Source organism: Procambarus clarkii, chromosome 19 (genome assembly GCF_040958095.1).
Source record: "Procambarus clarkii isolate CNS0578487 chromosome 19, FALCON_Pclarkii_2.0, whole genome shotgun sequence".
Taxonomy (NCBI): Eukaryota; Metazoa; Arthropoda; class Malacostraca; order Decapoda; family Cambaridae; genus Procambarus; species Procambarus clarkii.
This window is the reverse complement of record NC_091168.1, coordinates 16067968-16083376: the sequence shown is the minus strand read 5'-3', so window position 1 is coordinate 16083376 and position 15409 is coordinate 16067968. Positions and strand designations below refer to the sequence as shown.

The following is a 15409-nucleotide window of genomic DNA, read 5'->3' as shown; positions in this document are numbered from 1 at the left end:
GAGAATCCCTGTAAAGGAGCCACTGTTCATCCTCGGCGACTTCAACGCCAGAGTGGGTGCCGAGCACAACATTTGGCCCACTTGCCTGGGTCAATTCGGCATAGGAAGGATGAATGAGAACGGGCAACGTCTGCTAGAACTCTGCTGCCTTCATGGTCTTTGTGTCACCAACACGTTCTTCGGCACAAAGCCTCAACACCGAGTATCTTGGAGACACCCCAGATCCAAGCACTGGCACCAGCTTGACCTGATTCTTACCAGGCGTGCAAGTCTACCCAGCGTCAAGATTACGCGTAGCTACCAGAGTGCTGTCTGTGACACCGACCACTCCCTGGTATGTAGCAGGGTCAAGATGCAACCAAAGAAGATTCATCACTCGAAAAAGGCGGGCAGACCTCGCATCGACACCACCAAGACCCGCAACCAGGACAAGGTGGAAGATTTTGCACACGTGCTCGAGGAAGCTCTTCCTGGCCCAGCTGGGGTCACTGCCTGTAAAAGATGGGAGCACTTCAGAGACGCTGTGTTCAACGCTGCCATTTCCACCTTTGGCAAGAAGACCAGCAGGTCGGCAGACTGGTTCGAGGCTCACTCGGAAGAGATGACACCTGTAATCGAAGAGAAGAGAAACGCCTTGGCAGCCTACAAAGCCTGCCCAAGTCGGCGCAACTTACAGATCCTTCGGGCCGTCCGCTGCAAAGTGCAGCAGAGCGCCAGGCGATGTGCCAACAACTATTGGCTCCAGCTCTGCTCCCAGATACAGACTGCAGCGGATACAGGCAATGTAAGGGGAATGTATGACGGCATCAAGCAGGCCCTTGGCCCAATCCAGAGGAAGACCGCTCCTCTGAAATCTGCCACTGGCGAGGTGATTCAGGACCAGACACTGCAGCTGAAGCGCTGGGTCGAGCACTACTCTGAGCTATACGCCAGGGACAATGTGGTCACCGAAGATGCCCTGAGCGCCATTGAGTGTCTGCCTGTGTTAATGGAGCTCGACAGTGAACCGACCCTGGAAGAACTCAGCGATGCCCTAGACTCCCTTGCTTCTGGTAAAGCTCCTGGCAAAGATGGCATTCCTGCTGAGACCTTGAAGTGCTGCAGAGGTAGCCTGCTCATGGAGCTGCACGAAATTCTCTGCCTCTGCTGGGAAGAAGGAGAGGTGCCACAGGACATGAGGGATGCCAACATCGTCACACTGTATAAGAATAAAGGTGACAGGGGCGACTGCAACAACTACCGTGGAATCTCCCTCCTCAGTATTGTCGGAAAGCTGTTTGCTCGAGTCGCATTGAAGAGGCTCCAAGTACTTGCAGAGAGAGTTTATCCAGAATCACAATGTGGATTCAGAGCTGGCAGGTCCACCATCGACATGGTCTTTTCCCTCAGACAACTGCAGGAGAAATGCAGGGAACAGAAGCAGCCACTCTTTGTAGCCTTCATAGACCTGACGAAGGCCTTCGACCTCGTCAGCAGGGATGGCCTGTTCAAGATCCTCCCCAAGATCGGATGCCCACCCAGGCTCCTCAGCATCATCAGATCTTTCCATGAGAACATGAGGGGCACCGTGGTCTTTGATGGCCTAACATCAGGCGCCTTTGACATCCGAAGTGGAGTAAAGCAGGGCTGCGTACTGGCTCCAACCCTATTCGGGATTTTCTTCGCAGTTATGCTGCGGCATGCCTTCGGATCTGTCACGGAAGGCATTTACCTCCGGACCAGGTCGGATGGGAAGCTCTTTAACCTCGCCAGGCTGAGAGCCAAGACAAAGGTTCGGCTGAGGTGTCTGCGCGACTTCCTCTTTGCCGACGACGCAGCAGTCACTGCCCACTCAGCTGAAGACCTCCAACGGCTCATAACCCGCTTCAGCGAGGCCTCTCAGGCTTTCGGACTCACCATCAGTCTGAAGAAAACACAAGTCATGGGACAAGGAGTGGACTCCCCACCTGACATCGGCATCTCTGATTCCAAACTGGAAGTTGTTCACGACTTCGTGTACCTGGGCTCCACAATCTCTGACTCCCTCTCTCTTGATACGGAGCTAAACAAACGCATCGGTAAGGCATCTACAACCATGTCCAAACTGACAAAGAGAGTGTGGGCCAACAATAGGCTAACTGAGTATACTAAGATTCAGGTTTACAGATCCTGTGTCCTGAGCACTCTCCTTTATGGCAGTGAGTCTTGGACACTCCGCGCCCGTCAGGAAAGACGGCTGAATGCCTACCACATGCGCTGCCTTAGACACATCTTGGACACCACCTGGCAGGACAAGGTGACAAACAACAACGTCTTGGGGAGAGCAAGAATCACCAGCATGTACACAATGCTGAAACAGAGACGAATGCGCTGGCTCGGGCACGTTGTGCGAATGGGCGACGGCAGGATCCCCAAGGATCTCCTGTATGGAGAGCTGAGGCAGGGAAAGCGTCCAGTAGGCAAGCCCCAGCTACGGTACAAAGACGTATGCAAAAGGAACCTGAAAGCCATGGACGTCGATCTCGCTATATGGGAGACACTGGCTGCAGACCGTTCAGCCTGGAGGCAGTCTGTTCAACGAGGTCTCTCCAAGTTCGAGGAGTCACTTGCCAAGGAATCGGAGGCAAAGAGACAGAGAAGGAAAGCCGGTAACCAGGAAGACAGACCAGAATCGGACTTCGTTTGTGCTCGGTGTGGGATGGACTGCCACTCTCGGATTGGCCTCATCAGTCACACCAGACGCTGCACCAGGATTGACACCTAGGGCGCAATTCCATAGTCTCCCGAGACTGAAGGATGCCTACTATATATATATATATATATATATGTCGTACCTAGTAGCCAGAACGCACTTCTCAGCCTACTATGCAAGGCCCGATTTGCCTAATAAGCCAAGTTTTCATGAATTAATTGTTTTTCGACTACCTAACCTACCTAACCTAACCTAACTTTTTCGGCTACCTAACCAAACCTAACCTATAAAGATAGGTTAGGTTAGGTTAGGTAGGGTTGGTTAGGTTCGGTCATATATCTACGTTAATTTTAACTCCAATAAAAAAAAATTGACCTCAAATATAATGAAATGGGTAGCTTTATCATTTCATAAGAAAAAAATTAGAAAAAATATATTAATTCAGGAAAACTTGGCTTATTAGGCAAATCGGGCCTTGAATAGTAGGCCAAAAAGTGAGTTCTGGCTACTAGGTACGACATATATATATATATATATATATATATATATATATATATATATATATATATATATATATATATATATATATATATATATATAAATTATTAAATATGACCGAAAAAGTAAGATTAATAATTCTAACACGAATTTTCTCAATCTTTCGTACATTACGCTTCACTGTTGGAGGTAAATCAAAAATCAATTCTCCAAAATTCATTTTTATTTCTAGTCTGACGCGACACGGGCGCGTTTCGTAAAACTTATTACATTTTCAAAGACTTTAGTTCACAAATACACAACTGAATAGAACTTACGTATCTCCGATTTTATATCTACATTTGAGTGAGGTGGAAGGGGTGATGTGGCATTAACACAAGACAGAACAAAGTGTGGTATTAATAGGGTATTAATTTCATCAACACAAGACAGAACAAGAGTATTAATAGGGTATTAATTTCATCAACACAAGACAGAACACGAAACAATGGATATTGAATAGAAGTGTTTGTAGAAAGCCTATTGGTCCATATTTCTTGATGCTTCTATATTGGAGCGGAGAGTCTTGAGGTGGGTAGAATATAGTTGTGCAATAATTGGCTGTTGATTGCTGGTGTTGACTTCTTGATGTGTAGTGCCTCGCAAACGTCAAGCCGCCTGCTATCGCTGTATCTATCGATGATTTCTGTGTTGTTTACTAGGATTTCTCTGGCGATGGTTTGGTTGTGGGAAGAGATTATATGTTCCTTAATGGAGCCCTGTTGCTTATGCATCGTTAAACGCCTAGAAAGAGATGTTGTTGTCTTGCCTATATACTGGGTTTTTTGGAGCTTACAGTCCCCAAGTGGGCATTTGAAGGCATAGACGACATTAGTCTCTTTTAAAGCGTTCTGTTTTGTGTCTGGAGAGTTTCTCATGAGTAGGCTGGCCGTTTTTCTGGTTTTATAGTAAATCGTCAGTTGTATCCTCTGATTTTTGTCTGTAGGGATAACGTTTCTATTAACAATATCTTTCAGGACCCTTTCCTCCGTTTTATGAGCTGTGGAAAAGAAGTTCCTGTAAAATAGTCTAATAGGGGGTATAGGTGTTGTGTTAGTTGTCTCTTCAGAGGTTGCATGGCTTTTCACTTTCCTTCTTATGATGTCTTCGACGAAACCATTGGAGAAGCCGTTATTGACTAGGACCTGCCTTACCCTACAGAGTTCTTCGTCGACTTGCTTCCATTCTGAGCTGTGGCTGAGAGCACGGTCGACATATGCGTTAACAACACTCCTCTTGTACCTGTCTGGGCAGTCGCTGTTGGCATTTAGGCACATTCCTATGTTTGTTTCCTTAGTGTAGACTGCAGTGTGGAAACCTCCGCCCTTTTCCATGACTGTTACATCTAGAAAGGGCAGCTTCCCATCCTTTTCCATCTCGTAAGTGAAACGCAGCACGGAACTCTGCTCAAATGCCTCCTTCAGCTCCTGCAGATGTCTGACATCAGGTACCTGTGTAAAAATGTCGTCAACATACCTGCAGTATATGGCCGGTTTCAAGTTCATGTCGACTAAGACTTTTTGCTCAATGGTACCCATGTAGAAGTTTGCAAACAGGACACCTAGGGGAGAACCCATGGCGACCCCATCTACTTGCTTATACATGTGCCCATCCGGGCTCAAGAAGGGTGCCTCTTTAGTATATGCTTGGAGTAGTTTCCTCAGAATATTTTCCGGTATGTCAAGAGGAGTACAGGCTGGATCACGATACACTCTGTCGGCTATCATTCCGATTGTCTCGTCCACAGGTACGTTGGTAAACAGCGATTCTACGTCCAACGAGGCTCTTATCCCTGTGGCCCGTGTGCCCCGCAGTAAGTCAACAAATTCCTTTGGAGACTTCAGGCTGAAGGCGCAAGGAACATAAGGAGTCAGCAGGCCGTTGAGTCGCTTCGCCAGTCTGTACGTGGGTGTGGGTATCTGGCTAATGATTGGCCGAAGTGGGTTTCCAGGCTTGTGCGTCTTGACATTTCCATACGCATATCCAGGTTTATATTCCCCAATGATCTTTGGCAGGTGGAGTCCGGATTTCTTGGCGTTCACAGTTTCGATCAGTCGAAACTGATCGTCGAAGACATCATAAGAAGGAAAGTGAAAAGCCATGCAACCTCTGAAGAGACAACTAACACAACACCTATACCCCCTATTAGACTATTTTACAGGAACTTCTTTTCCACAGCTCATAAAACGGAGGAAAGGGTCCTGAAAGATATTGTTAATAGAAACGTTATCCCTACAGACAAAAATCAGAGGATACAACTGACGATTTACTATAAAACCAGAAAAACGGCCAGCCTACTCATGAGAAACTCTCCAGACGCAAAACAGAACGGTTTAAAAGAGACTAACGTCGTCTATGCCTTCAAATGCCCACTTGGGGACTGTAAGCTCCAAAAAACCCAGTATATAGGCAAGACAACAACATCTCTTTCTAGGCGTTTAACGATGCATAAGCAACAGGGCTCCATTAAGGAACATATAATCTCTTCCCACAACCAAACCATCGCCAGAGAAATCCTAGTAAACAACACAGAAATCATCGATAGATACAGCGATAGCAGGCGGCTTGACGTTTGCGAGGCACTACACATCAAGAAGTCAACACCAGCAATCAACAGCCAATTATTGCACAACTATATTCTACCCACCTCAAGACTCCGCTCCAATATAGAAGCATCAAGAAATATGGACCAATAGGCTTTCTACAAACACTTCTATTCAATATCCATTGTTTCGTGTTCTGTCTTGTGTTGATGAAATTAATACCCAATTAATACTCTTGTTCTGTCTTGTGTTGATGAAATTAATACCCTATTAATACCACACTTTGTTCTGTCTTGTGTTAATGCCACATCACCCCTTCCACCTCACTCAAATGTAGATATAAAATCGGAGATACGTAAGTTCTATTCAGTTGTGTATTTGTGAACTAAAGTCTTTGAAAATGTAATAAGTTTTACGAAACGCGCCCGTGTCGCGTCAGACTAGAAATAAAAATGAATTTTGGAGAATTGATTTTTGAGTTACCTCCAACAGTGAAGCGTAATGTACGAAAGATTGAGAAAATTCGTGTTAGAATTATTAATCTTACTTTTTCGGTCATATTTAATAATATATGTCTACAGGAAAGACTGCTACCAAAATATACTAATATATATATATATATATATATATATATATATATATATATATATATATATATATATATATATATATATATATATATATATATATATATATATATATATATATATATATATATATATATATGTATATATATATATATATATATATGTATATATATATATATATGTATATATATATATATATATATATATATATATATATATATATATATATATATATATATATATATATATATATATATATATATTTTTAAATACATACAAGAGTTGTTACATTCCTGTACAGCCACTAGTACGCGTAGCATTTCGGGCAGTTACCTGGAATACGACCCCCACGAATAATCGTATTTACAACCAAGTACCCATTTTACTATTGAGTTAAATATGCCTACCTTTCTGGGTGCCTAACCCAGGTCGATGGCAAATAAGGAAAACCCCAACCACAAGGGGGTTTTTCAGGGCCATTGCTCCCTGAAACCTCTCTGAAAAGGCCAGGTTCTGGCACTGGTCCCTGGTAGATTTAAATTCCATAGCTAATGTCCCGGTCTAATATAAAATACATTGGGAGTATTCTATGTCTGCCTGATAAGCTCCAGGGAGCCGTAGGGGCTCCCCACTGAAAACCAGCGTTGAATGTAATGAAACGCCATTTTCTGGGTAAGTCCCGGAGGCTCCCCGGAGCTATCCAGGCTGATTGTATATGTACAGTACAACCTCGATTCAACGTACCCCGATTCAACGAATCTCCGGCTAGTTTGCACACTTTTCAGGCCGGATTTACTCACCCGGTTCGACAAACAATGGTTCGCCGAAGCGGGGGATGTTCGGATTTGCTTACGACGTCGAGACAGAGTTCACAAACTGGTGGAAAACTTTCCCATTCTATCACAGGATAGAATAATAGGAAGAATAAGAAACTTAGATGATTGTCATGCCCTTCAAGAAGACCTGGACAAAATAAGTACATGGAGCGCCACTTGGCAAATGGAATTTAATGTTATTAATTAATAAATCCTTTCTAAAACTGGTGTTTTAATAACTCTTTATTATCCTAATTAAACTAAACTAAATAAAACCAAAAATATACTGTAATATGATAGCTATCTGCTATTTGAGAAATTATTCATGTTACTGGCGGCACAACTCCAGCACGAGTGGACAGGTCTAATCCCTGTCCACACAACACCATGCTTGTTGAGTTTGATTTCGTCACAACAGTTTAGTGATCTATGGCTTCGAAATAATAAAATTAATAAATCAGTTCCAAAATAAGTATTTTTTATAGCTCTTATTGCCGTAATAATGTTGCTAAACTAAATATATAACCCAAAAATATATAATTTGATGTAAATAAAATATTTAAGAGAGATTTATGTTACTGGATCTGGCTTAAACACCAGCCTACTGAAGGGTGTACGTATAGACTTAGTCTGCGTTCGTACAGTATGCACCCAGTGCCTTTAGCTTTGTCTGTGATTGACGTACAGTATTTATCCGCCGGTGGAAGAATAATTGTGGAATTGACCATTTTTTTACTGCAGCTCTTTGGTTATAAAACAAAATGTCTCAGGGGCTTACTAATAGTGCCTTATTAATGCCACGAGAACAGCTGTACCAAGCACGAGAACAGCCGTACCCAGCACAAGAACAGCCGTACCAAGTACGAGAACAGCCGTACCAAGCACGAGAACAGCCGTACCAAGCACGAGAACAGCCGAACCCAGCACGAGAACAGCCGTACCCAGCATGAGAACAACCATACCCAGCACAAGAACAGCCGTACCCAGCACGAGCACAGTTGTACCCAGCACTGGTACAACAGCAGCCAGCACCAGCTCAGAAGTAGCTGAACCCACAGCAGCAGCGAGCACCAGCAAAGCTGATGCGTTCTGGTCCCCCCTTTTCCCTGCTTTCGCAGGGAAAAGGGGGGACCAGAACGAACCACAGCAGTAGAAGGACAAGGGGGTGCGGACAGAACCAAGGCCGAAACGACCAACACCCCCCCCCCCCAAGTCTGGGTCCCTAGAAGCAAAATGAGGCACTCACGGGGCTTCCGGCACAGCAACCAACCTAGCGCGTTGCAATAACCTAAACCTAACAAGTAACGCTTGCGCCATCTGAATCCTAATAATGTCATCAGTAGATTGGGTAAACTGAGTCACCAGCAAGCAACAAAACTCACAGGATTCTGGATTGAAAGTGTGAAAGTGTCACCAACCCAACAGGCCATGTGGCGGAGGAAAAAATAGTGAGAGTCACCCTGAAACAAAGGGACAGAGCAAACCACCTCAAACTCTCACAAAGCGAGGGGGGACTCAGGGGTCACATCCATGGGACCCGCACGCCCCCCGTGGGGCTTCCCAGGGTCCTGAGACGGAACTCATGTTCCACCCCTTCCTGCGAATAGACAGTACGTTTTAATACTAAATGTAATAAGTACATTCCTGCCTGTCTGCATAGTACATAAATACACTTAATTGTGCTGTTACATTTACCTCTCCATATATTCTCCTCATTTTCTATTTTTACAATAAAAATTTTTAGGTAGAAGTTTTCTTGTTCAATTCTATATACACAAGTTTTAAATATAAAGAATTTCTTTTTCAGTTTTATTAAACAATAGAGATTTTATAAAAAATTTAAAAATATCCTGAGTTACTTTATAATATATTGAAAGACTTTAGTGTTGTTTTATTAGTTTTATAAAATTGTAATATCACTATAGCTATAGGTTAAGTACTAATTGTAATCAAGAGGCAATAAATGCTATTTACATTCTTGTCCTCCTGCCCTCCCATGGTTAGGTTAGGTCGTGGTTTTCAATTCAGCTTTTCAGGTAAACTCTAATATTCACAATATTTTGGTGCGATGCTGGCGATTAAGTGTATTTATGTACTATGCCGATAGTAATAATTGAACTTATTACATTTAGTATTAAAGATACTGTCTATTCGGAGGATGGGCTGCATGCTCAGGGAAGCCCAGGCAGGGTACTGCTAACCGGCACCCAAGTCCACCAAACAACTTTCTAATAGCTGAACCCCCAGGACGTGTACACTCATGCTCACGTGGACCTAACAGGGAGTACCACCCAAATAGATACACACAGTGCGCACAGTGCACAAGGGGCAATAATCAAGGCAGACCCCCCCCCACCAGGCAAGCAAACAAAAAGAAAACCCCACAAGAGGACAGTGTACTCAGGCAGAACAGAGCCGGCCGTCATAAATGGTGAAAGCAAGCTGCGCAGTACCCTGCGCCCCTTACCAGTGCAAACTGCCTCCTACCCTAAGGCAAACAAAGGGAGTCAGAACATCTAGCAGACAAAGGGTGGCCAAAAACAGATCAGCAAATGGCCAAGCAGAGGCAGAACCCAAGGAACTCGTGGAAGGTGGCCCTAAGCCGCAAAGACCGTACTAACTGGGCTCCTAGGGAAGGTAACCCTAGGCGCATGCAGCCCGAGTACTTTAGAAATACTCCTGGCTTGTGCACCACCAAAAAGGCAGCCACCACACACAAGGCACAGAGCTGAAACAAGTCTGGAGCCAGAGCACACAACCTCTGTCTAGCGTATCAGCCTCAGAACTTTGTGTGTGGATTGCCGGCGAGGGGGTCTGGGGCTCTCCCTTCCCGCTCCTGGGAAGAGGGAGCTGCGCAGACAGCGGTGCGGCGATGTGTGACGTCATGCTTGTTTGCTCATTTCTGTTTAGGGAGTTCTGTCCACTAGTTCGGCTTTTTGTAGCAATTTTCACCAGAATAGGGGTTTGTTTTGAGGCACTTATCTTTCTGGGTGCCTGACCCAGTCGATAGCAGACATAGAATGCTTCCAACCACACGGGGGTTTCTACAGGCCATTGCTCCTCGCGCCTCTCTGAGGGAGCCAGATTCTGGCTTGTGGTCCCCGGTAAGCCCAAAGAACTCTATACACATGACTCATGTCAAAGTCTGACATTAGCAATATCAGCCTGGATAGCTCCGGGCAGCTGAAGGGGCTCCCCTTCCCCCCAGAAAATGGTTGTAAAATATGCCATTAATACTGTAAATAATGGATGCGAAAATAAGTTCGCTTCAGCTTGGACAGGTTGAATGCCGCTAGCAACACCTCCGGGACGCACCACACTTGAGCGATCATGGTGTGTGACATCATCGGCCAACATCTCAGCTCATATATGTCACTGGTAAGTGCAGTTATTTTTTTTTTTTTTGCTGTGCTCAGGGAACACAAATGAACACTTTTATAGGAACAAAAAATTTTTTGTTTTATGCCTGGCGGTGTTGAAGGCTATTCGAAGGCCATTGAAGGCCATCTAAATAGCAGCATAGGGGTTAAAAAGATAATTTTAACCGACATCTTAAAACATTTACAATAAACCTCGGTATGGTACATGAAACAAAATTTTTTAATAAATTGGGCATGTACCAGATAATTTACCTGAACAATGTAATCGCCCAACCAGTATGCAATGCTTGTGTCCAGCACTCGTGGGCCTGAGTTTTCTGGAGTGTCTGAGGTATAAGCATGTAGCCCAAGATAATCCACCGCTCCATGGCATCAAGAGAGAGATATTCACATGGCATCACATCAGTTTGTGCTGGGTTAAGGAGCTGACTTGGTGTGCTAACTAAACTTAACATTTGTGCTGCCCTGAAAAGGAAAATATATGAAATATGAGGAATTAAAATGTTTTCATTAATACTGACAGTTTCTGTATTGCAACAAACTTAAATCTCAATAGTGAAAATTATGGAAAAATTTCTTAACAATTATTTGACTAAGTGGTAAGCTAGGATAATTGAAACTCAGTGGCCTGAAATATGTAGCAGGATCCAAAACATGAGCCAGAATAAAATTATGATGTCACACACCTGCATACTAAATATAAAACACAAAACTTGATCTCTTATTTTCGGTTAGGTTAGGTTTAATTAAGTTACGATGGGTTGGGTTTGGCAGGGTCAGGATGGTTTTAGATTTACTTAAATTTACTTAAAGAGTAGTGATGACAGAGTGCAGAGTTGTGAAACATTTAGACCCTACTCTAAAATATGAGCATACTGTATAGTTAATTAATGGAGGATCAATTGGGTAAGGTCTGAATGCAACAACTCAACAGAAGGTTGTCTGATATACAGTATGTAAATGTAAATTAGACAAACATACCTCCACTGTTCTGCTCTTAAATTTCTCCGAGGGTACAGAACCCAAAGTGAGCTGAGAGCAACAGAAACAAGCTTAGCATGAGGTACAAATTCTTCGTTCAATTTCTTTAATGGAGTTTCATAATCCATTATCATCTGCCCAAGACGTGGAAAACTTGGGTCCCTGAAAGAGAAACCATCAGGAGAATTAGGACTTAGCACAGTTACAGCCCCGCTCCCGAGTCAGGTAAGTCCACTACGAGCTCACCATAGCCCCTGCTACTTGGAACATTTTTTGTTCCGAGTAGCTGAATCTAAACCAACATATGGGATTTATAATAACAGAAATGATACTTTATGTTTTCAACCACCCTTTAACCCCCTTGTGGGAGTTTTTTCTAAACAAAATACAGTAACTTCCACACACTGAATTTTTTTAAGCGTATTAGAAAATATTCATGTCCAACAGAATTGCAGAATATCACATACCATAAACAAAAAACCAGCATTGAATGTAATGAAATACCATTTTCTGGGTGAGATCCGGAGGCTCCCTGGAACCATCCAGGCTGATATAGATATACTGTCTCCACTCAATCATCCGGACTATATGGGAAGGACCCCCAGCCGGAGTATCACATTTTTTGGATAATGGTACTTTTTCACCTATGAGTCCAAAAGTGACCATTTCCAACTATTTTTATACTACAAACAACATAATTTGAATTGCCTTGCCACATATAATTATTAATTATTCAACTAGAAACCCCAACGTATCTTGTTGGTGTTCGTCTTCTTGATTGATGCCACACATCTTGAAGTTAAGAATTCTTAACAATTTACGTAACCTATACTAACACAACACTAAAATTACTGTACAGTTCATTAAGCAAAGTTAGTTTTGACTGCCAGCTGCTGAAGCCTCACTGGTTGAAGGCACTTGGGTTGCCTGTGAAACCTCACTTGTTGAAGGCATTTGGCTGCCTGCGACACCTCACTGGTTGAACAACATATAACTTGTCTTTAATTGCTAGGACAACCTTCTTCCTCTTAACACCTCCAGAACGATTGATGCTGCTACCAGACATAGTCTTGGCCAAAAATGTTTAAAGTTACTATGAAAATAAAAAGAGTTATTTAAAAAAATATTTCACTAATGGCACAGCACCGTGTTATAACACGAGGGACGGGAGCACATGGGTTGACCAGTGTTGGACGGGTCCACTTGGGGCAGCTATAGCACGTTATGTAGGCCGCCAGGAGGAAAAAACTCACAATATTTTTTAAGGAAACTTCAGCTTGTGCACATTGCTTTTAGGAAACTTATTTATTTGTTATTACATAATTACTAGTACTTATTTCATTTGTATTTGGCTATGATTAATTGTTCTAAAATAATTGGTAATTCCTGTACCCAGGTGGCCCCTCCCGATGCTTCCCTCCCACCCTCCCGACACCACACACCCACCCCACCCCCTCCTCCACCATGCGTCTAGAGCCACATACATACGGGATTAATACGGTACGGCCGTATTTTTATCGGGCCAAATCAGCTTTTATCCAGCCAAACCAGCTTTTATCCGGTTCCTGTGGCCATTTTGGCCGGATATTGAGATAACTTTATCCGGTCACGATTTTGGCCGTATAAGGGCATTTTCCGGATGTTCGAATCCCGAATAATCGCGGGGTTACAGTATTAGATTTTTGGCATCAGTCAACGTGCATGGAATCCTAGGCCCACCGAGGACCACAAGTCAGAACCTGGCCTCCTCAGAGAGGCACAAGGAGCAATGGCCTATAGAAACCCCCCGTGTGGTTGGAAGCATTCTAGGTCTGCCATCGATCAGGTCAGGCACCCAGAAAGGTAAGCATCCCAAAACAAATACCCTATTCTGGTGAAAACATTGCTAAAAAGAGTCAAACGAGTGGATAGAACTCCCCAAATGAAAACAAGCAAACTAGCATGACGTCATCACGTTGCCACGCTGCTGTCTGAGCAACCTCCCTCTCCCCGGGAAGGGAAGGGGGGAGCCCCTCCCCCTCCCCGGGAAGGGAAGGGGGAGCCCCTCCCCTTCCCCGGGAAGGGAAGGGGGGAGCCCCAGACCTTAACACCGGCTACCCACCCTTCAGTTCTTAACCACTGTGATGCGCCAACCGAGAAAACTCAGCCGGTGGTAAACTGCACCAACCGAGAAAACACCTTTTGAATATTTCGAACCCACTTGAAACGCGCGTGCGATAGCATGTGTACGAGATGGATGCCCGAGGCCTTCAGTGAGCGGCGGCCATTTTGAAAAAAAAACCAGCGTTGAATGTAATGAAACGCCATTTTCTTGGTGAGACCCGGAGGCTCCCTGGAGCAGTCTTTCAGGCATGGATCTTTGGTGTTCGTACGGGGGCCTTGCTGCTCGTTGTTCTCGTGTTGTTCTCGGGACTTTTCGGGGCTGTGGCGCCTTGGGTTGGCGTTTGCTGCTGGTTGTCTCGCTTCCGTGGGGGGGTGTGTGGTGTCCGCCTCCCGGTTCCGTCCCATTGACCTTCCTCTGTGGGTAGTTAGCTCCGGGGAACCGACGGGGCTCCCCCCAGAAAACCAGCGTTGAATGTAATGAAACGCCATTTTTCTGGGCAAGACCCAGAGGCTCCCCGGCAACCCTCCCTCCCTCCGGTCGGCGGTTTTTCTCGTGTTTTGACATCCAGCCTCAGAACTGAGGGGTGGATAGCCGGCGTGGGAGGTCTTGGGCTCCCCCTTCCCCCTCCCAGGGAGGGGGGAGCTGCGCAGACAGCGGCGCGGTGATGTGTGACGTCATACTAGTTTGCTTGTTTTCTGTTGAGGAGTTCTGTCCACTAGATTCGGCTTTAGGTAGCAATTTTCACCAGAATAGGGGTTTGTTTTGGAATGCTTACCTTTCTGAATGCCAGACCCAGTCAATGGCAGACATCGAATGCTTCCAACCACACGGGGGTTTCTATAGGCCATTGCTCCCCTTGCCTCTCTGAGGGGGGCCAGGTTCTGGCCGTGGTCCCCGGTAGGCCTTAGAACTCCATACACATGACTGATGCCAAAGTCTGACATTAGCATATCAGCCTGGTAAAGCTCCGGGGAGCCGACTGGGGGCTCCCCCCAGAAAAATCCCAGAATGCCCCAGGCCCAAGAGTAGCCTCAGTTCTGATAGAGCAATCATGGCTGACGCACGTGCCTCAGGCTCCCAATCGCCTGTGGAACGTACTGTTGCAAGACCGTTTTCTCCAGGGCAGATAAACACTTTATTGTTTGAAGATGATGTGGGGATATTATACTGATGGCCCAAAGACCGATAAGATACGTAACACAAGGGTCCGATGGAAGTGAGACAGATGCATATGAAGACGATACAATGAGGGCGTATCGTTCAGGGCGAGCGGCATGCACAGTGGAGCATCACAGGTCATCGCCCTTGCCAGTATTATCCTACCACCACCTCCATCTCCCATTTTTGACGAGAGTGATACTGTTGAGTCATTTTCTGGATTTAGTGATGCTGCTTCTGATACAAGTAGCATAGATGAGCCAAGTGCTAACAGCTTGCCGTCGTGGTGTTACTAGGCAATGATCTGCTGTCTCAGCAGGTCACCCTGCCAAGCGCCGCCATGTATCCCCTCATGACAACATTGACGACAGTGTTGCCTCTACATCTACTTTCCCTGCTCGCCCTACTAGTAGACAAGGTAGAAGACCTCCAACTCCTCCCCAAAGGAGTTTAGGTGCAAGAAAATGTTTCCGTAGTGGAATCGCTCAAGTCGGTGCTACAGGGAGAACAGGGTGAATTTGTGTGGGAGGACTGTGATATTTTTGCACCACACACAACGTCAATTTGATGATAGTGATGTGGGGTTGCAGCCACGTTTCTGTACACAGGTGACGACATAATGGAAATGTACTA

The 15409-nt window shown here is 44.9% G+C and overlaps 1 protein-coding gene across 1 annotated transcript in view; it reads right to left on the bottom strand.

Annotated features, from left to right (window-relative positions):
- Nucleotides 1-15409, bottom strand: part of Hem (Nck associated protein 1 Hem) — a 297069-nt gene that overhangs the window by 253585 nt on the left and 28075 nt on the right. Inside the window, 2 exon segments of the mRNA XM_045741430.2 lie at nt 10786-10998; nt 11515-11676. Of these exon segments, the coding sequence (XP_045597386.2) occupies nt 10786-10998; nt 11515-11676 (375 nt within the window).